Genomic DNA, 23,486 nt, shown 5'->3' on the forward strand with positions numbered 1-23,486 from the left:
TGTTTTTGAAGACGGTAGCGGGATTTTAACAGGCTGACGGACGGACGTGGTGATCGTCTTAGATTTTTACGACGATAAAAAATATCAATGACAAAATGAATATACCCCCATCCTTCGGTGGTGGGTATGCAAATGCAAATTTGCCCATGAACATTCCTTTAAGGAACAGGGGTAAGGGTTAGGTTAGGTAAGAGTGGCAGGCAGTCCTTTACATACTCACTTAGACAGTTTTAAGTTCATTGTGATACCATAGTAGCAACAGACCGAGGCTTCTGGCGGGAATCGAACCCACGACTGGTAATCCAAGCACGCAACCAACTCGGCTAACGGGGCACAGTGTCTGAGCGGCGTGCCGCAATGCACCACCTCTTTGGGGAGAAGCTTTTATATGGCATAGTACCTCACCAATGTTGCCATCATTAGGAGGGAATAACCACCGCTGAAATTTTTTTTGATGTTCGCGCCAGGATTTGAACCCAGGCGTTCATCGTCAGTAACGGACGTGCGCTACGGTGGCCAACCAATGGTGGGTATAAAAAATTTAAATTTCCCCTAAAGCACAATTTTAATGAAATTTTACTAAAGCCAACATTTTTTGAGGTTGTCTCTCAGGTAAAGGTTAGGTTAACCAAAATGTCAGACGCAAATTGATCCCAGTTTAGTATTGAAGTGCAAACTGTACTTTTTTGTTTTTGACGCAATTCTATACTTTGGGGCAAGTTTGTTTTTGGGTCATTTTTCATAATGCAAAAACTGTCCAAATTCGAAGTCAATTTTCTTTTCAATTTAGACGCCTTGCTGGATCATCCGAACTAATTGTTCGCCTCTTTATCGAAATCGGCTGCACTTCCATTACAAATCAGCTGATTTTTATGCTGATCTATGATTATGATTTATATTGCCCATTAACTATTCACTAGAAGTGGGTACCCAAGATTCGGCCGGCCAAACTTAGCACGCTTTTACTTGTTTTAAACTTTAGCCGTGATTTTCTCGTAAGTCGTGATTGTCGGTCGAGTTGTGAGCGTCTCGTGAGTCGTGCATGTCAAGCGTGAGTCACGTGATTCGTGACTGAGATCCAAATCCACTCACGTGATAGTGCGTGACCGTGATTGAATTAAAATACTTCGTGTGTGAGCACACTCACGACTCACGAGACACTCACCCGACATTCACGACTCACGAGACGCTCACGCGAAATTCACGAGACACTCACGAGAAAACAAGTAAAATCGTGCTAGGTACGGTCGGGCTGAATCTTTGGTACCCACCACCATGGCTTCCGCCAAAAATGTACCCTTATTAATGGAGCTTGTATTTTAATTATTTTGGTCTCAAGAAGTCATATCTGCTTATCGCTACTTAGGGGGCCTAAATCACCATATTGACTGATTCGGATACAACTTGGCACTGATTTTTAAGTCATAAAATAGGGGTTTGGCCCAAATTTCAGCCAAATCCGGTGAAAATTTGAGGGCTGTAAATTATAAATCCGGGGATCGGTTTATATGTGGGCTTTATCTATTTATAGACCGATTTGGATCATACTTGGCATGGCTGTTGGAAGTCGTAACACAATTCTTTTTTTTTAATTTCAGCCAAATCGGATGAAAATTGAAGCTTCTGAGGGATCAAGAATTCAAATCGGGGGATCGGTTTATATGGGGGCTATATCTGTTTATTGACCGATTTGGATCATACTTGGCATGTCCATCCATCCATAACTCAAGTCTTTGTTCCAAATTTTAGCCAAATCGGATGGCAAATTGAGGCTTCTAAGGGCTCAAGAAGTCAAAGCCAGGGATCGATTTTTATGGGTGCTATATTTGTTTAAAACCCGATTCGAATCATACTTAGCATGGATGTTGGAAATCATAATTGAAGTCTTTGTTCTAAATTTCAGCCAAATCGGTTGAAAGTTAAGGCTTCTATGGCCTCAAGGAGTCAAATACGGGGATTAGTTTACATAGGGGCTAGATCTGTTTATAGACCGATTCAGATCACGCTTGGCATCGACGTTGGAAGTCATAAAGTCTTTGCTCCAAATTTCAGCCAGATCGGGTGAAAATTGTGGTTTCTAAGGGCTCAAGAAGTCAAATCCGGGAATCAGTTTATATGGGTGCTATTTCTGTTTATAGACCAATTCGTATCATACTTGGCATGGATCAATCAATCAAATGAAAATCCCTATCGACCTACGTCAATGTCTATTTGTTATCCGTGCTCGTGCGTCGCGAGTGTTTCGTGAGTGTCTCATGAGTCGTGATTTTCCCGTGAGTCGCGATTCGGATCATACTTAGCATGGGTGTTGGACGTAAAAACTTTAGTCATTGTTCCAAATTTCTGCGAAATCGGATGAAAATTGAGGCTTCTAAGGGCTCCAGAAATCAAATCGGAGGATTTGTTTATATGGAGGCTATAACCAAATCTGAACCGATATGGCCCATTTGCAATCCCTATCGACCTACATCAATACCTATTTGTTAACCGTGCTCGTGAGTCGCGAGTTTTTCGTGAGTCGTAATTTTCCGTGAGCCGTGAGTGGCTCGTGAGTGCTTCGTGAGTAGTGATTGTCTCATGCGTAAGTAAAATTTTCGTCTCATGAGCGTGGGTGAACGTGAGTCAACATAAAAATGACGTGCATGAGTAAAATTTTTCTCGTAAGCATGAATGAAAAATTGCTCACGCACACATCTCTACTACTCACTCAAAACTCACAAGCTTAACAAAAATCTACAAACCTAGGTGGGTGAAGATAGAATCTGTGAATCCATGACCGATTTGGATTTAAGAACTTTAAGGCAAATTTTTCTAGTATTTCCATTTTGAGCAAATTGTTTAGTGGTAAGGCGTTAGTTAGACATTTATCACGGCATAAAAGTGAGTGTAAACTTACACACTTTCACATCTCCAACGTCAAGGTTTCACATTCATTTCTTCAACAGTAAGCTTTATTTTTCCTTGTTTTCAAGGAATAAAATTTTCCGTGTTGTTGTTTTCCCTTGTTGTGGTGGGATTTATTTTTCATTTCCTTTACTTTTTTTGTTTTCATTTTTGCAACATTGTTTACATTCCAGCACCCATTCATCCAGATTCTCTCATTTAATTTATTTCTGTTTCGTTTTTTGCCCTTCTATTCTCTATTTGCCATGTGTTTTGTATGATTGCAGGATTTCATTGCTACAGTTGAAAATGTTTATGGCCCAAAGCCATAACATACCATTCCGTGGCCATGTCTATCTCACTGGCGAGTGTAACTATGGTGGTCGTGTTACAGATGACAAGGATCGTCGCTTAATCTTATCATTATTGAACATGATCTATAATCCCGATGCTATTGAGGTTGACAAGTAAGTATGGTATTATCTTGGAGGTAGTATAAGTGACATGACAGTTGCAACTACTAGAGTGCAAATGGAAAGAGGATAAGTTCAACTGGGACAAACAGGGTCGTTTTTTGGGAAGGAAAAAGAAAGGAGCTTATTCTAAAACTTACAATGAAGCTCATAAATGTTTACAATTTTGGACAATGTGCCACTACCGCCTAAATGACACTCACCAAAGGACAGAAAGATTTTCTGACAACCATTATCTATTCCACCATTAACCCATTAACGACGCAAGGGTAGAAAAACACCCAAAAATTTAGCTGTTTAGAAAATTTCTAGCTTGAGTTAGGAAAAAGGTATCCAATGAGAACGAATGAAACTTGTTAAAAAATATTTCCTGTACTATAAGTCATATTTTTGGGGGAATACTGCAGTGCTATAGAGTCTTGGGAGTCGAAGTCTAGCAATTTTCCTTGGAAAAAAAAAATAAAAATCTAAAAAATGTTTAGAATACACGAACAAATAAAAGCGTGCTAAGTTCGGCCGGGCTGAATCTTGAGAACCCACAACCACGGATTCTGCTAAAAATTTATGATAAATTTACTTGTAAGGCATAATTTTATTGTACAACAAATTTCTGTCAAACCAGCAAAAATTAAAGCTTCTAGGAACAAAACCAGGACAAATGAAGGGCCGGTTTACATGCGAGCTATATCTGGTTATGGATTTATTTGGATCGTAATTGGCACAATTGTTGAAAGTCGTAACAAAACAATTTGTGCAAAATTTTAGCTAATCGGACAAAAATTGCGGCTTGTAAGGGCTCAAGAGTCAAATAGGGAGATCGGCTTATGGGAGCTATATCAGATTATGGACCGATTCGGACAGTACTTGGCACATTTATTGGAAGTCATAACATCGGACAAAAATGATGGCTTCCAAAGGCTTATGATTTCTAATCGGGGGATCAGTTTATATGGGAACTATATTCAAATCTGAACTCAACGACCTACATAAATAATTAGTATCTGCACGAAATTTCAAGCGGCTAGCTTTACGCGTTCGACCGCTATCGTGATTTCGACAGACGGGCGAACGGACATGGCTAGATCGACTCAGAATTTAGAGACAATCAAGAATATATAGACTTTATGGGGTTTTAGATAAATATTTCGAGGTGTTACAAACGGAATGACTAAATTAGTACACCCCCAACCTATGGTGGAGGGAGCTAGGTATTGTCGAGAAAAGCATTGCTAAAAAGCAAATGTGCTTGCGGTGGATCTAAAAATGAAAATCGGGTGAAATATATATATGAGAGCTATATCTAAGTCTAAATCAATTTCTATGAAATTCATTAGTAATATCAAGAGTCATAAGAAAATCCTTCCTGTCAAATTTCGGAAGATTTGGTTAACAAATGACCCCATTATTGCAATATTACCAAAATTGGACGAACATATATATGCGAGCTTTATCTACATCTGAACCGATCTCGACCAAGCATATTAGAGATTGTAGTAGTTGTGCAAAATCTTGGGAAGATAGGTAAATAAATTCAAATCTGATCCGATATCTATGAAATTCACCAGTAATGTCGACAGTCGTAAAAAAATCATTCCTGCCAAATATAGAGAGAATCGGCATATATATGACAAAATTATTCCAATATTAGTCCAAATCGGACGAACATATATATGGGAGATACATTTAAATCTGAACCGATTTTCTCCATTTTCAATAGGCTGTAAGAAATTCCAGTACCAAGTTTACAGATGATTGTATGAAAATTGCGAACTGATCACAATTTGATCACAAATTAACATGGCCAGACAGACAGACAAACAGACGGACATATTCATCGGTTAAAAAATTCACCTCTTAATGGCCTAAGAACTTAAATCGGGATATGTATATGGCAGCTATTTCCAAATATTGACCGATCTAAGCCATATGAGACACGGATTTCGAAAATCTGATTATAAATGCACCTTTTATGGGTCCAAGACCTCAAATCGAGAGATCCGTCTATATGGCAGCTATATCCGATCTGGCCCAAGTTGAAAAATGATGTCGAATTCAACGAAATCGGACAAAAAATGGTCTATGTATGGGCCCCAAAACCTTTAATCGAGGTATCGGTCTATATGGCAGCAATATCCAAATCTGGACCGATCTGGCCCAAACTGAAGAAGGACATCGAGTGCCCATACACAACTCACTGTCTCATATTTCAGCGAAATCGGATACTAAATGTTGCTTTTACGGGCATTTATGAGGGCTATATCAAGATATAGTTCATCTTTGAACTTAACTTGATTATGGAATCAGTGCAAAGTTACAGCTCAAAATCTCTATTTTTAAACACTGTAGACTTACATTTTTACGACAATCAAGAATATAATTGCTTTTTAGAATCGTAAATCGATATTTCGATGTGTTGTAAAAGGACGGACAAAATAATAGTCGAGCAATCTGAACGGGGTCGGAGTGGAGTTAAAATTGCTCGACCCCCAAACCTAGAAAATTTCCATATAGAACGTCGTAATTTTTCAATATCCAAAACAAGTAAGAGCGTGCCAAGTTCGGCCGGTCCGAATCTTGGGAACCCACCACCAGGAATTCTGCTAAAATAAAGGAGCTGTATCTGGTTATAGACCGAATTGGACCGTACTTGGCGCAGTTGTTGAGAGTCATAACAGAACACTATATGCAAAATTTCAGCCAAATCGGCTGAAAATCGCAGCTTGAAGGGCTCAAGAAGTAAAATCGGGAGATCGGTTTATATGGGAGCTATATCTTGACCGATTCCGACCTTACTTGGCACAGTTGTTGAAAGTCATAACAGAACACTATGTGCAAAATTTAGGCCAAATCGGACAAAAATTATGGCTTCCATGGGCTCAAGAAGTCAAATCGGGAGATCGATTTATATGGGAGCTATATCCAAATCTGAACCTAAATGGCCCATTTGTAATCCCCAACGGCCTACATCAATATAAAGTATCAAGCGGTTAGCTCTACGCGTTCATAGCGGTCGAACGCTGATTTCGGACATGGCTTGTTGACGGACATGGCTTGTTCGAAGCAGAATTTCGAGACGATCAAGATATATATGTACTTTATGGGGTCCTAGATCAATATTTCGAGGAGTTACAAACGGAATGACTAGATAAGTATAACCCCATTCTATGGTGGTGGGTATAAAAATCAAATAACCCTTTTTATTGTCTTGTTGCATTTGGCGCGTTCAATTCTAGAAAAATAATTTATCGCAACGATCCTACTAGTTTTGACAGATAATGCGATTTTATAGAAAAGTCATTAAAATCCACATTTTTTCTCTAAATGGTGATAAAATATTGAGAAAACGATTCTTTTTAGTTGTAAAAATAGAGTGGTTAAGGGAATAAAAAGAATTTTTTTTAAAAAATTTAAAAAAAAAGTTTCTTAAAAATTTTAAATAATTACTATCCGAGTAAAACAAGGATTTGCCATATCCAATTTCATATAAATTTATCTGATGCTGTATTTAATTATATGTGGTAGTATATATAATTGGATATGAGACCAGATATAATTATATCTGCTATATATAATTATATCTAAAGAGATATGCTATATATAACTATATCTGGCCTTGGATATAATTATATCTGGCATTAGATAAAATTAAATCTTGGGCTATATATATATGTATATCTTGCCCTACAAATAACTAAATTTTGTTCTTCCAGTGTTTTAAAGTAGAAATGCTTTAACTTTATTTTAAATTATATAGCAAATAATTTTGCGCTTTGTTTGTTTGTTTGTCTGTTCCGTATAGACTCACAAACGGCTAAACCAATTTTTATGAAATTTTCACAGAGGGTAGAATTTGCGTCCCCGTGAAAAAGGGTTCTACAATTTTGATATCCCCCTTCGGGCGGATAACACAAAATTGGTTTAAAACTTTAGGGTCAAATAACCTAGGGGACGCCCCATCTCAAAAGCCATCCGGACGGACATGTTTAACGATTCGGACAATATGGATATCAAATGAAATGTATTTAAGAGCAGAGTATGAACTTGTTATACAAATTTCACGCTAAATGTTCGGTGTCTGAGTTGCCTCCCCACCCCCCAAAAGCCCTCAACAGGACATATTTACCGATTAAGACAATATGGGTATAAAATGAAAGGTATATGGAAGTTGAGTACACATCGGTTATAAGAATTTGGTCCAATGTGTCCACGGGCCTCTCCAACCTTAAGCTTCTGCTGCCTTATTTTTTTGCCACCAGGTTACTGCTAATTCACTTCCGTCACAAGAACTTCCGCAGTGGTTGAGTTGGTAACGAGCTTAGTTTATCATTGCAAGAGTAGTGAGTAAGCGAGCCTGTTATCGATAACTGCCATTACATAACCTTACCTTCTCTTACAATTTGGCTAAAAGTTTGCATTTGGTGTTCTGTCATGGTTTTTGTAATTCAAGCTTCGCACAAAAATTTTCTGCACTACCAGTGAGTGAGTTTTTTGCCTATATTTAAAGGAAAAAAATCTGTCTTACCCCCATACAAGGGAACGTCTCTGCCCAAAACTATAAATTAAATATCGAAAAAATATATAAAATAAGAAACTGTCGCTTCATATCTTTTGCACCAACACAACAAGGATGTTAAGTTGAAATTGAATTCTTACCCGTTTAAAGGTTCAAGGATTTCGGTTTTTATTTTATTTGAATCCTCAACCACACAAGAAATGCAACTTAAAATTTTTAGTAGAATTCAATGAATATTTTATGCTTTTTACCATTGAATCAAACACACCAGCGTACAAACGTAGTCAAATTATCCATTGAATCCTTTTTGCTTTTTGTGTCACCCCCTTTGCTAGCTATGCTCTATCACAGTCTGGTACCTATAGAGTACCATTGAATCCTACACGTGTCAATGCCTTGGAATACATCATGGATTTTCCTTTAAGTCCCCATCCAGAGGTTTATGGTTTACACGAGAATGCCGACATAAATCGCAATAATAAAGAAACAAATAGTGTAAGTGTGAAATGAAAACGTATGATGAAAGAAATTCTCTCTGTATTATTAATAAAATTCCATTTCAAAAGATATTCTAAATTAAACAAAAACAAGAAAGAAAATAACCCACACTTCATTTATATGCCTCCTTGCTTTTCTCTCTACTTTGTATGAAAACAGTTAATACAGGGAGTGTTGAAGACCCAGACGGATTTGATGGCCTCGGTGAAATCTAGTGGTACTGGTGGTGATGGGGTTCAAGTTGATCCTGCTTTTCAGATATGTAGGGATATTTTGACACGTTTACCTATTGCTTTTAATTTAGAAGAAGCCAGCGCTAAATATCCTGTGGTCTATACAAATTCCATGAATACAGTGTTGAGACAGGAGTTGATAAGGTAAGTGCCTAGAGGATTTTGCACTTGACATTTTCTTAATAATAATGCCTCTTTTTTAGATTTAATCGTCTGCTGGAAGCTATACGTACAAGTCTAATAAATGTCCAAAAGGCCATACAAGGACAAATAGCCATGATCCCAGAATTGGAGAGAACTCATCGTTCCATGGTTATTGGGAAATTGCCTGATGATTGGCTCAAAAAAAGTTATCCTTCATTGAAGCCATTGGGAGGCTATATCAATGATTTTCTTGCAAGGTACGTCTAAAACTTAAGGTATTCAAGATCTAACCTTCATGCTAGTTTTTTTTTTAATTAAAAACAAACAATAAAAAAGAATTTATTTTGGTTGAAACAAGTACGAGGGCTGCCATATAAGTTTCTTGCCTAATAATGAAAATACAAATTTGTCATCATCAAAAATGGCTTTTTTTGCATGTGCTCAACCTAATTGTTGAGGCACTTTTTCTACAATAATTGAGACAACTCCAAAACATGGTTATTGAAAGCTTAAACTGCATTTTCTGGTGTCGAAAATTATTTACAACGCATTTTTATCTTAGTGTGACGAGCAAAAAGAAGTCAGGACTGCAAGCTGAATGACTCATCAATTCGAAGTTTTGACCGGTCAAAAAGACGCTGGTTTGAGCCGAAGTATGAGACCTCGCACTGCCATGGTGAACAATGATTCGTCTTCCTTTGTTCGTTCTTACACCCACCACCATAGGATGGGGATATACTAATCTAGTCATTCCGTTTGTAACACCTCGAAATATTGAACTAGGTCCCCATAAAGTATATATATTCTTGATCGTCTCGACATCCTGAGTCGATCAAGCCATGTCCGTCTGCTCGTCTCTTGAAATCACGATAGAGGTCGAACGCGAAAAGCTAGTCGTTTGAAATTTTGCACACATACTTAGTATTGATGTAGGCCATTGGAGATTGCAAATGGCCCACATCGGTCCAGATTTGGATATAGCTCCCATATAAACCGATTTCCCGATTTGACTTCTTGAGCCCCTGGAAGCCGCAATTTTTGTCCGAATTGGCTGGAATTTTGCACATAGTGTTCCATTACGACTTTCAACAACTGTGCCAACTATGCCACCTTGGCTCAGAGGTTAGCATGACCGCCTATGACGCCGAACGTCTGGGTTCAAATCACGGTGTGAACATCAACAAGATTATCGGCAGTGGTTATCCCCTTGCTAATGCTGGCTACATTTGTAAGGTATCCTGCCCACCCACCACCTTGGGTATATATGTAAACCACCTTTTATCATAATCCGGTGAAAAATGGTCTAAATATGGTGAAATTTGAACCAAATTCGGCACGGACATTGAGCGGTCTAATAAATACATGTCATAGTTCAATTTTGGTTCAATATTGGTCTTTTAGGCAGCTATATCCAAATATAGACCAATCTGAACCATATAGAGCACGGCCAGCAAAAATTAAAGCTTCTAGGAACTCAATAAGGATAATCGAGAGATATTGGAGCTGTACAGGCTAAGGACCAATTTCAATCGTACTTGGCACAGTTGTTGGAAGTCACAATAGAACACTATCTGCTTAACTTTAGCCAAATCGGATGAAAATTGCGGCTTCCAGGGCCTCAAGAAGTCAAATCGGGAGATCGGTTTATATGGAAGCTATATTCAAATCTGAACCGTTATGGCCCATTTGCAATCCCTATCGACTTACATCAATATTAAGTATATGTGCAAAATCTTATACGGCTAGCTTTACGCGTTCGACCGCTTTCGTGATTTCGACAGACGGACATGGCTAGATGGACTCAGAATGTCGAGACAATCAATAATATATATATTTTATTAGGTTTTTGGTCTTTATTTCGAGGTGTTACAAACGGATTGACTAGATAAGTATACCCCCATCCATGTGTGTAAAAATATATTATAATATACAATAACAAGTAAAAGCGTGCTAAGTTCGGCCGGGCCGAATCTTATATACCCTCCACCATGGATCGCATTTGTCGAGTTCTTTTCCCTCCATCTCTTCTTAGACAAAAAAGGATAAAAGAAAAGATTTGATCTACTATTAGAGCGATATCAAGGTATGGTCCGGTTCGGACCACAGTTGAATTATATGTTGGAGACCTGTGTAAAATGTCAGCCAATTCGAATAAGAATTGCGCCCTTTAGGGGCTCAATAAGTGAAATAGAGCGATCGATTTATATGGGAGCTGTATCAGGCCATAGACCGATTCAGACCATAACAAACACGTATGGTCATGCGAGGATCCGCCGTACAAAATTTCAGGCAAATCGGATAATAACTGCGACCTCTAGAGGCCCAAGAAGTCAAGATACCAGATCGGTTTATATGGCAGCATTATCAATTTTAAAACTGATTTGAACCTTATTTGGCACAGTTATTGAAAGTCATAATAAACAAAATCATGCAAAATTTCAGCCAAATAGGATAAGAATTGGGCCCTCTAGGAGCTCAAGAAGTCAAGTCCCCAGATCGGTTTATATGGCAGCTATATCAGGTTATGGACCGATTTAAACCATACTTGGCACAGTTGTTCGATATCATTACAAAACACGACGTGCAAAATTTCATTCCAATCGGATAAGAATTGCACCCTATAGAGACTCAAGAAGTTAAGACCCAAGACCGGTTTATATGGCAGCTATATCACAACATGGACCGATATGGTTCATTTACAATCCCAAACGACCTTCACTAATAAGAAGTATTTGTGCAAAATTTCAAGCAGCTAGCTTTACTCATTCGAAAGTTAGCGTGCTTTCGATAGACAGACGGACGGACATGGCTAGATCGACATTAAATGTCACAACGATCAAGAATATATATACTATATGGGGTCTCAGACGAATATTTCGAGTAGTTACGAATATTTCGAGTAGGTGGAGGGTATAAAAATTCACGATAGAGCACCACTTATATGTGAAATTTAAAACAGAAAAAATGCTGATACCAAATAAAAATCCTAATATAAGAAAAAAAAATTCAAACACAAATATGACGAAAAATTGAATTACAATAAAAATCGAAATAAAATACATGTCGCAAAAGAAATATGGATGTCGAATTGAGAAAAAGTGGGATACAACCAACTGAGAAAAAGTGGGATACAACTATTTACAGGAAATATAATTTGAACCACGCTCTTTTTGAATCTATTAAATTTGGAGCCCTAGGTATTAAAGAAACCAAGATATTGGCCATTTTTGGCAAAATTTGGTCATTTTTTCATATGAAGCTCCATTTTTTTAAATAAATAGCCCACTATAGCCAACGGGCAAATGGTGGTCTTAAACCGTTGATAGGAAATATAATATTGAGCACGCTCTTTTCGAATCTATTCAATCTGGAGCCCTAAGTATTAAAGAAACTAAGATATTGACCATTTTTGGCAAAATTTGAAATGTGGCGGACTGAAAAATAGTGGGCTGAAACCGTTTACAGTAAATATAACATGGATCACGCTCTTTCCGGATCTATTCAATTTGGAGTCTAAGGTATTAAGGAAACCAAGATCTTGGCAATTTTTGGCAAAATTTGGTAATTTTTATGTATGATGCCCCATTTTTCAGAGTTAGTTGCCCACTGTGACCAACTGGGAAATAGTAGGCTGAAACCGTTTACAGGAAATATAATATGGACCACGCTCTTTCCGAATCTATTCAATTTGGAGCCCTAAGTATTCAAGAAACCAAGATATTGGCCATTTTTGGCGAAATTTGGTCAATTGTATATATGACGCCCCATTTTTCAGAGATAATGGCTCACTATGGCCAACTGGGAAATAGTGGGATATAATTATTTACAGAAAATATAATTTGAACGACGCTCTTTCCGAATCTATTCAATTTGGAGTCCTACGTATTAAAGTAACCAAGTTATTGGCCATTTTTGGCAAAATTTTACATTTTGATATATGATGCCCCATCTTACAGAGACAATGGCCCACTGTGGCCAACTGGGAAATAGTGGGCTGAAACCGTTTACAAGAAATGTAATATGCACCACACTCTTTCCGAATGTGGCCTATCGTGAGATTGAGATAGCCTTTGGCATTAGTGGGACAAGCATACATTCAATATCGCATGAACATTTGACCGTCAAAAAAATTTCTAAGCGTTGGATACCACACAATTTTTCAAGAGCTCGTATCGATGGGCCGAAAGAAATGCTCCAAAAATCCGAAACAACTGCATTTTTAAGCTTTCAAACATCGTTTTGATGAGTCATCCAACATATAGTCCTGACTTGGCACAGAATGACTTATTTTTATTACCGTAATGAGAGAGTTCAACGTCTTTCTACACCTGAAGAAGCGGTTGATGCATTCAGAATGCACGTTTTGGAGATACATCAATCAGAGTGGCAAAAGTGCTTAGACAATCGCATGCAAAAGTGTATAGATCTTAACGGAGAATATTTTGAAAAACAATAAAACGATTTTCGGTAATAAATGCATATTTATTTTTATGTTCTCTAATCCCGAAATATAAAAGGCAACCCTCGTACAAGGGTTTTGGGTTTTCACCAAAGTGGAATAAACATCCGTTTTACTTGCTGTAACAATTTTTATACCCACCAAGAGGATAGGGGGTATGCTAGTCTAGTCACACCGTTAGTAACACCTCGAAATATTGATCTGCGGTGTATATATTCTTGATCTTCTTGAAACTATAAGTCGATAGCGGTCAAAGGCATAAAGATAGCCGCGCGAAATTTTACACAGATACTTCTTATTGATGTAGGCCGTTGGGGCAATGCAAATGGGCCATATGAGTCCATATTTGGATATAGCTCATATATAAAGTGGTCCTTCGACTTGACTTCTTGAACCCCTAGAACCTGAAATTATTATCCGATTGGGCTGAATGTGGTGTTCTGTTACAACTTCCAACTATCGGGCTAATTATGGTTCAAATCGGTGTATAACCATATAAATCGATCTCCCGATTTAATATCTTGAGCTCTTAGAAGTTGCTATTGTTATCTGATTGGGATGAAATTTGGCACGAAGTGATCTATTACGACTTCCAACAATTGTGCCATGTACGGTCATATACGGTCTATAACGTGATATAGCTCCGGTGTAAACCTGTCTTCCGAGTTGAGGTCTTGAGCCACCAAAACTCACAATTGTTGTCCGATTTGGCTTAAAAATTTGCTCGTAGTGTCTAACATCCATCGAAAGTGTTGTCCAAATTGGTCTAAAACCATTAAAGCTGATCTCCCGTTTAGCCTTCCTCGCCCCTTACAAACTTAAATTTTTGCTTACCTCATTTCTTCCAAACCTTTAGCAGAATCCATGCTGGTGGGTTTCCAAGACTCGGCCCGCCCGAACTAAGCATGCTTTAACTTGTTTTATCGATTTATATGATTTATTAAATCTTTAAGTCTCAATATATTCAAAAACTTTCTTAATACAATTATTAAGTTTTTCAACAATAACTCAAACAAATTATATTATTTGCACATCTTAAAGTGAAGTTTTCCATGCGATATACCCAACATATCATTCTCTTCTGATATAAATTGCAAAGCTAAATCTGATTCTTTTTTTTCGTCATTCGCAACAATCGCAAACATTCATTGCAATTGTACAAAGTTTTTTTTTTACCGCTTACGCTTTTCTTCGTTTACTTTTATATAAATACAGTTTTTTTCGTATTTGCACTCGTATTAAAGCTCATAAAATGTACTTAGGAAGGAACTTTCAAAGCAATACCAAGTACCAACTATGCTGACACTTCAGAATGTACAAAAGAAAATTCTTACTTTTGTCGTGTAGCGACGTGGAGTGTCGTCGTCTCAGGAATATCTACTGCCCTGTTATTGTTGCCACTTTAATAGAGTTTAATATCGTAATGATAAAGACTCCTTGTGTGACAAATATAATGGCACAAAATGTATACGCCATGCCTTGGATATTGGTAAGAGGATTTGAGTTTTGTGTATATAATGCACGTATCGAGAGAAGGATATCATAAATATGTCGTAGGCATTTTTAGTTGGAAATGGATTTTGCAATGGTTGAGAATATTAAAAAACTAAAATTGATAATTGTATTTGATAGAATAACCAAAACAACTACAAACATATTAAGTTCAGCCTGGCCGAACTTTAAATACTCCACGGAAATATATCATGTCTATAAGGGAGATCGCTCTATATACAGCTATATTATATTATGGTACGATCAAGACTATATTCAGCACGTGTATTTAGAGATCCTATACAACTCTTTGTGTGACATTTCAGGGAAATCGGGTAATTACCCAGTCGGAAAAGGCGACGATTTGAGGGCCTGAAATTATTCTTTGTTTGCATTCGAATTCAATGTTTATATCTTTTTTTACCCACCACCATAGGATGGGGGTATACTAATCTAGTCATTCCATTTGTAACGCCTCGAAATATTGATCAAGGACTCCATAAACTATATATATATTCTTGATGGTCTCGACATTCTGAGTCGATCTAGCCATGTCCATCCGTCCGTCTGTCGATATAACGATAGCGGTCGAACGCGTGAAGCTAGCCGCTTGAAATTTTTCACAGATATCTAACATTGATGTATGTCGTTGGGAATTGCAAAAAGACCATATCGGTTCAGATTTGGATATAGCTCCCATAAAACCGATCTCCTGATTTGACCTGAAAGCTGCAATTAGTGTACATAGTGTTATAACTCTCAACAACTGTACCAAGTACGGTTTAAATCGGTCAAGAACATCATATAACTCCCAGACACACCGTTTTGACTTCTTCAGCTCTCACAAGCCGCGGTTTTTATCCGATTTGGCTGAAATTATTCGTGTAGTGTTCTGTTATGACTTCAACTTCATCAACTGTGCCAAGTACAGTCCAAATCGGCCTATAACCAAATATAGCTCCCATATTTTAGCAGAACTCATGGTGATGGGTTCCCAAGTTTTGGCCCGGCCGAACTTAGCACGCCTTTACTTGTTTTAAGTTTGCGTGACATGTCCAAGTTAGTACTTGCCTTTCACGCCTTAAGAAGGAAATAACTACTGCATAACACCACAAAGGAAAGGCTAAAGTTGGGCGCAGTCAACTTTATAATACCCTACGCCACCTAGTCTACCTACTACTTTTAACAAATAGAACCTATGTCTAAATCTTGTCAGACTTTAATTTTTTATATTTACTGAAATATCGAATAGAACAGCAATATGTTTAGCATGTCCCCTTATGACGCCGAACGCCTGGGTTCGAATCCTGGCGAGAGCATCAGAAAAAATGTTCAGTGGTTGTTTTTCCCTCCTAATGCTGGCAACATTTGTGAGGTACTATGCCATGTAAAACTTCTCTCCAAAGAGGTGTCGCAATGGGACACGCCGTTCGGACTCGGATACAAAAAAGGAGGCGCCTTCTCATTGAGCTTAAAACTTAAATCGGACTGCACTCATTGAAATGTGAGTAGTTTGCCCCTGTTCCTTAGTGGAATATTCATAAGCAAAATTTGCAATTTGCAATTTTACTGTGAAATTGGTAATGATACCTAAAATTTTTATACCCACCACATATTCATTTGGTCATTCTGTTTGCAACATATCGAAATAGTAATTTCCGACCCTACGAAGTATATATATTTCGAATCGTCGTAAAATAATAAAAGCTTCATTTATTACACGATTTCGTTGAACTTTGAAATAGTGAGTTGTTTTAAGCCTCCGGACATTCGACCCAAATATGAGTCAGATCAGCCTATATAGATATAGCTGCCATATAGACCGATCTATTGTCTGAAAATTTTACTTGTATACGAATACTCGGGAACTGAATAAAATACGATCGAGACCAGCCCTTATTAAGATATAACTACGGTATAGTAGTGGAGTTGTAATAAAATAGGATGAATATTATATCCTTGTTTAATTTGGTCCAGGTCGGTTCAGATTTGGATATTGATGTCATATAGACCGATCACTTGATTTAAGGTCTTGGCCCCCTAAATGCGCATTTCTAATTCTATTTCGCTGAAATTAGACACCGTGACTTATGTCAGGCTTTTTGACATCCGTGCCATTATGGTTCAGATCGGTTTATATTTGGAAATAGAAGCCAAAAATACCAATATTTTGTTCTACAAAATTGAACAATGACTTATATTTATTAGACCACTGAATATCCGTTCCGAATTTGGGTGCATAATTTTTCCAATTTTCACAGGATTGTGACGAAAGGAGGTTTGCATATATACACGAGGTGGTGGGTATCCAAAGTTCGGCCCGGCCGAACTTAATGCCCTTTTTATACCCTCCACCATAAGATGGGGGGTATACTAATTTCGTCATTCTGTTTGTAACTACTCGAAATATTCGTCTGAGACCCCATAAAGTATATATATTCTTGATCGTCGTGACATTTTATGTCGATCTAGCCATGTCCGTCCGTCTGTCCGTCCGTCTGTCTGTCGAAAGCACGCAAACTTCCGAAGGAGCAAAGCTAGCCGCTTGAAATTTTGCACAAATTCTTCTTATTAGTGTAGGTCGGTTGGTATTGTAAATGGGCCATATCGGTCTACGTTTTGATATAGCTGCCATATAAACCGATCTTGGGTCTTGACTTCTTGAGCCTCTAGAGTGCGCAATTCCTATCCGATTGAAATGAAATTTTGCACGACGTGTTTTGTAATTATATCCAACAACTGTGCCAAGTATGGTTCAAATCGGTTCATAACCTGATATAGCTCCCACATATACCGATCTGGGGTCTTGACTTCATGAGCCTCTAGAGGGCGCAATTCTTATCCGAATGGAATGGAATTTCGCACGACGCGTTTTGTTATGATACCCAACAACTGTGCCAAGTATGGTTTAAATCGGTTCATAACCTGATATAGCTGCCATATAAACCGATCTTGGGTCTTGACTTCTTGAGCCCCTAGAGGGCACAATTCTTATCCGATTTGGTTGAAATTTTGCATGACTTATTTTATTTTTACTTTCAACAATTGTGTCAAATAAGGTTCAAATCGGTTCATAACCTGATATAGCTGCCATATAAACCGATCTGGGATCTTGACTTCTTGGCCCCTAGAGATCGCAATTATTATCCGATATGCCTGAAATTTTGTACGACGGATCCTCTCATGACCATCAACAAACGTGTTTATTATGGTCTGAATCGGTCTATAGCCCGATACAGATCCCATATAAATCGTTGTCTCTATTTTACTTCGTGAGCCCCAATGGGCGCAATTCTTATACGAATTGGCTGAAATTTTACACAGGTCTCCAAGATATAATTTAATTGTGGTCCGAACCGGACCATATCTTGATATCGTTTTAATAGCAGAGCAACTCTTTTCTTATATCCTTTTTTGCCTAAGAAGAGATGCCGGGAAAAGAGCTCGACAAATGCGATCCATGGTGGAGGGTATATAAGATTCGGCCCGGCCGAACTTAGCACGCTTTTACTTGTTTTAAATGCATCCTTAAATCGAGAGATCAGTCTATATGGCAGCTATATGCAAATCTGGACCGATCTGGGCAAAATTGAAGAAGGACGTCGAAGAGCCTAACCAAACTCACTGTGTCAAATTTCAGCGACATCGGACAATAAATGCGTCTTTTATGGCCCCAAAACCTAAAACCTAGATATCGGTCTATATGGCAGCTATATCCAAATCTGGACCGATCTGTGCGATATTGCAGAAGTATATCAAGGGGCTTAACTTAACTCACTGTTCCAAATTTCGGCGACATCGGACAATAAATGAGCATTTTATAGGCCCAAAACCATAAATCAAGAAATCTGTGTATATGGCAGCTATATCCAAATCTGAACCGATCTGGACCAAATTGACGAAGGATGTCAAAGGGCCTAACACAACTCACTGTCCCAAATTTCAGCAAAATCGGATAATGATTGTGGCTTTTATGGGCCTTACACCATAAATCGGAGGATCAATCTATATGGCAGCTATATCCAAATCTGGACGGATCTAAGCCAAATTAACGAAGGATGTCGATGGGCCTTACACAATTCAATGTTCTGAATTTCATCAAAATCGGATAATAAATGTGGCTTTTGTGGGCCTAAAACCTTTAACCGGAGGATCGGTCTATATGGCAACTATATCCAAATCTGAACCGATCTGGGCCAATTTAACGAAGGAAGTCGAAGGGCCTAAGACAACTCACTGTCCCAAATTTCAGCGAAATCGGATAATAAATGTGTCTTTTATGGGCCTTAGACCCTAAATCGAAGGATCGGTCTATATGGCAGCTATATCCAAATCTGGACCGATCTGTGCCAAATTGACAAAGGATGTCGAAGGGCCTAACACAACTCACTGCCCCAAATTTCAACAAAATCGGACAATAAATGTGGCTTTATGGGCCTAAGACCCTAAATCGGCGGATCGGTCTATATGGGGACTATATCAAGATATAGTCCGATATAGCCCATCTTCAAACTTAACCTGCTTATGGACAAAAAAAGAATCTGTGCAAAATTTCAGCTCAATATCTCTATTTTTAAAGACTGTAGCGTGATTTCAACAGACAGACGGACGGACATGTCTAGATCGTCTTAGATTTTTACGCTGATCAAGAATATATATACCTTATAGGGTCGGAAATGGATATTTCGATGTGTTGCAAACGGAATGACAAAATGAATATACCCCCATCCTTCGGTGGTGGGTATAAAAAGAAAATTTTATCGTAAGCAGAATACAATTTTTTTCAGAAAAGAGGTTTATTGGGCGAAATTTTCTTTAATGTGAAGCGAAATATTTTTTTGTGTGTGTACATGAGAGCTATATCCAAATCTGAATCGATTTTTACCAAAATTCGTAGCGCCTGCGTTTAGTATAAAAACGTCATATGTGGACAATTTTGTGATAACAAATTCAATTTTCACACCTACAAAAACGACAGACGGACATGGTTTAGCTGAGTCAAACCGTACATTTTATCACAGTCACAATGGTGGCATAGAATACAGTTAATGTTTCAACCATAAATTCCATATAAATATGTACTTTCCTAACGTATTTCATGCAAGGACCAAAATCTTGAACTGCTTTTCATCGAAAGCATGGAGCTGGAGCGGCCACCGGTACTTTGCCCTGGAAATAGACATCAAATTAGCTCTTTACTCCCAAATACTTCTGATTTGAGCTCCATATAGCCATAGTCGGTTTATTTCAATTTAGGAGGTGCTTTAGGGTGCATCCCCAAAACGAGGCTCCAAAATTGGGTATCAAATTCGTTTTCTACTCTAAAATACATTTGATTTGAGTCCCATATTGTCATAATGGGTCAATTAACCTATTTGACATATATTAAGGAGGAGAAGCGCCACCTGAACTTGAACGCAAATTATAATGTCATGTTAGTAATCTACTCCCAAATAACTTTCATTTGAGTCCCATAAAGCCATGGTCAGATAGTATGCCCATTTGGTGGTGTTTGGGAGTGAGGCGATCTCCCATTACTTGGAACTTATTTCTTATGCCATATTTGTAATCTAATGCCGAATACTTTTCATTTGAGTCCCATATTGACATAAATGTGTTATATATCTGTTTAGAGGAGTTTTGGGCTTGGGGGACCCCGCTGGGTAGTTGGACCCAAATTTTAATACCATATTCGTTTTCTGGTCTCCAATACCCTTCATTTGATATACTTGTTGTGCCCATCGGACTACCTTCGGATATGGGTGGCGTTTTTGGGGTAAGGGGGAGGATCCGTCTCCACCCGATAACTAAAAATTATATAGCCATGTTTCCTTCCAAATAAACGTACACAATCTATGAAATTTTTAAGAAAATCCGTTCAGCCAAGTATCATATAGCCATAATGGGTCTAATGACGTTTTTGAGGGGTGGCGTGACCCCCTATACTTCGATATGATTTTGTATGCCAGATTCGAAATCTACTCGCAAGTGCCTTTCATTTGAGCATTGAATGAGTTCATTGAAATGAACGTCCAATAAGTCTGTTTGGGGGAGTTTTGGGGTTGGGGGCGGCCCGATGGGTACTTAGACTCAAATTTTAATACCATATTCGTATTTTACTCTCCAATACCTTTCATTTGATACATATATTGTCCCGATCGGTCCACTTTTGATTTTGGGTTGTGTTTTTGACATGAAGGGGAGGATCCGTACCCCTTCCGATACCGAAAAAAATCCGTGATTGGCCTCATATTGGGCGTTTTTGTGGGTGTGGGTGACCCCCTATACTTCGATATGGGTATCAAATGATTTTCCATTTGATACCCATATTGTCCTTATCGGTCCACTTTTGATTTTGGGTGATGTTTTTGGGGTAACGGTGGAGGATCCGCCCCTTCCGTTATCAATCAATAAATTATAATCAATTCCTGACCATATTCGTAATCTACTCCTGAATACTTTTCATTTAGTACCATTAGTCCCATATTGTCATAATCGTCAAATAAACCTTTTATAAGGGGTTTTGGGGCTGGGGCGGCACCCCAGGTACTTGGACCCAACTTTTATTATGAAATTCGTACCCTACTCTTAAATACCTAGTATTTGGAGCCCATATTGTCCCGATCGCTCCACTTTTATTTTTGGGTAGTACTTTTGTGGTAAGAGGGAGGGTTCGCCCCCTCTCGATATCAAAAAAATAATTAAGCCTATGTTTCCTTCCAGACCAACCTACACAATCTGTGAAAATTTCAAGGTAATCGGTTCAGCCGTTTTTGAGTCTATACGGAACAAACAAACAACCCTATAAACAAACACAAATTCATTTTTGTATTGTTTCTTAAAATTAAAGTGTAGGCCATTCTACAGTCGGCAACGCCAGACTTTTGTTTCTTTTAACAATAGTTTTAATAGAAAGTCTAGCGTGATATGGATTTTTACGACTTTTATTAGTGCAGCATATATTCTGGCCGACCAAAAGCCAACTGATGCCTCGTCATATCAAACACAATTCGTTTCAACAAACCACCTCGCCACTTAGACAAGTTGTGTATATTACATACGAGTATATCTATATATTTTCTATACAAGTAGTGTGCCATTGTGGAAAATGCAGTCTTCTTAAATTCTTCGCAACCAACCTTCTCCTTTATGAAGAGAAAAGAAATGATGAACTTAGTCATAGCAAAGTTGGCACTGTCGTCGATAACAGTGACGTCTGCAAAGGCAACCAAAGAATAAGTCCTCGTCAAAATTATAAAATAATAAGAGCAATCATTTAATAAAACTAAATTATAAATATACATCTATACAAAAACCATAGATACTCAGTGCAGAGCTCTGTCCTCTTACTTTAATCCTAGCGTGGAATATAGGATTTTCAGATATTTGTATGTAGTGCTTCACTTCTGCTCAAACATTTAAGTTATGTGAATTTTCATTAAACTTTTTTGCCAACAAGAAAACCCCATCAATAAAACCAGCCCGCATTCCAACTCCTTCAGCCGTTATGGCTGGCCAGCAGCAAAGAAAAAAAAACTCAATTTTATTTTTAACTTGAGATCAAAGGAAATTCGAATAAAAGCTGAGAAAAACTAATTAAATTTAACAAAACTGCTCTAAGTAGGATTGTTGAAATTGTTGAAACTTTTATCTGGCCAAGTTGTTCTCGCATGCATTCCATTGCCCATACCGTCATAGCCGTTGTACTCACACCCTGATTTTTTGACTCCTTCTTTGGTATTTATTGCGCCTTTTTTCACAGATTGGAATTCTTTCAACGATGGATTGAGAAGGGCGAACCCATAGTCTATTGGCTGTCCGGATTTTATTTCACCCAATCTTTTATGACTGGTGTACTGCAAAACTATTCAAGAAAGAATCGCTTCCAGATTGATATGGTGAAAATTGATTTCGAAGTGACGCAATACGAAATGGAAGCTGATAAGGAGCCACAACTTGGGGCATATATACGGGTATGTACGACTACTTGCATTTCATTTCCACTTACTTAACACTTTGTAAAGGAAAAAAAAACAAATTATAAAACAGAATTAAAGAACTTTACTAAGTACAACTTTTTCTTCTTATTTAACACGTAACATAATATGCCAACATGATAGAAACGAAAGGAAATCAATGACGAAACAAAGTTAATACAAGTAAGATCAGTCGATATATGAGTCACAAAGAGACAAACTTTTTGGCCATTTGAAAAGAAAGCACTGCACTGCACAAAGGAAGTTATTATATTTTTAATAGTTTGACAAGATTTTTTTCTATAACCATAGAAGGCATCAAATTGTAACTTAGCTAGAAAATCTACCTATCACACTACCTCAATATCAAATAAACCATCATCGCAGCTAAAACGAAAGCAGAGTTTAGCAGGATGATAGCAGAAATGTGAAAGACTTCGATAAAGCTCACAATAAAAACCAACAAGTAAAATCGGTATAAAAGGGGTCTAAATCAGTATACAGACCTGTTCGGATCATGCTGGGCACGGATGCCGGAAATCATATCAGAAGTCTTTTTGTCAAAATTCCAGCCAAATTAGATGAACATTGCGGCTTCTAGGGGCTCAATTAGTCAAATCCGGGAAACGGTTTCTATGGGGGGTATATCAGTTGACCGATTGGGATCATATTTGGCACTCAACACAAGTCCTTGTGATAATTTCAATTAAATCTGCCGAAAATTAAGGTCTCTAAGAGCTCAAAAAGTAGGATCGGTTTGTATTGGGGGTATCTTGGTCGTAACGAAATGGGAGGTCTTCCACAGGTAGGAGAAGG

General features: G+C 38.0%; 1 protein-coding gene and 1 long non-coding RNA gene across 3 annotated transcripts in view; one reads left to right on the forward strand and one right to left on the reverse strand.

Annotated features, from left to right (window-relative positions):
- LOC106086176 (dynein axonemal heavy chain 3) overlaps positions 1-23,486 on the forward strand; it is a 430,123-nt gene that overhangs the window by 396,652 nt on the left and 9,985 nt on the right. For both annotated transcript variants that reach the window (XM_059360617.1, XM_059360618.1), the window contains 5 exons: positions 3,171-3,350; positions 8,205-8,364; positions 8,527-8,744; positions 8,804-9,001; positions 22,457-22,667. In XM_059360617.1, the coding sequence (XP_059216600.1) occupies positions 3,171-3,350; positions 8,205-8,364; positions 8,527-8,744; positions 8,804-9,001; positions 22,457-22,667 (967 nt within the window). The remainder of the gene's footprint in view (positions 1-3,170; positions 3,351-8,204; positions 8,365-8,526; positions 8,745-8,803; positions 9,002-22,456; positions 22,668-23,486) is intronic.
- The window catches only part of LOC131994171 (uncharacterized), a 113,151-nt gene that overhangs the window by 73,280 nt on the left and 16,385 nt on the right, over positions 1-23,486 (reverse strand). The gene's annotated exons all lie outside the window — the stretch shown is intronic.

Source organism: Stomoxys calcitrans, chromosome 1 (assembly GCF_963082655.1).
Source record: "Stomoxys calcitrans chromosome 1, idStoCalc2.1, whole genome shotgun sequence".
Taxonomy (NCBI): Eukaryota; Metazoa; Arthropoda; class Insecta; order Diptera; family Muscidae; genus Stomoxys; species Stomoxys calcitrans.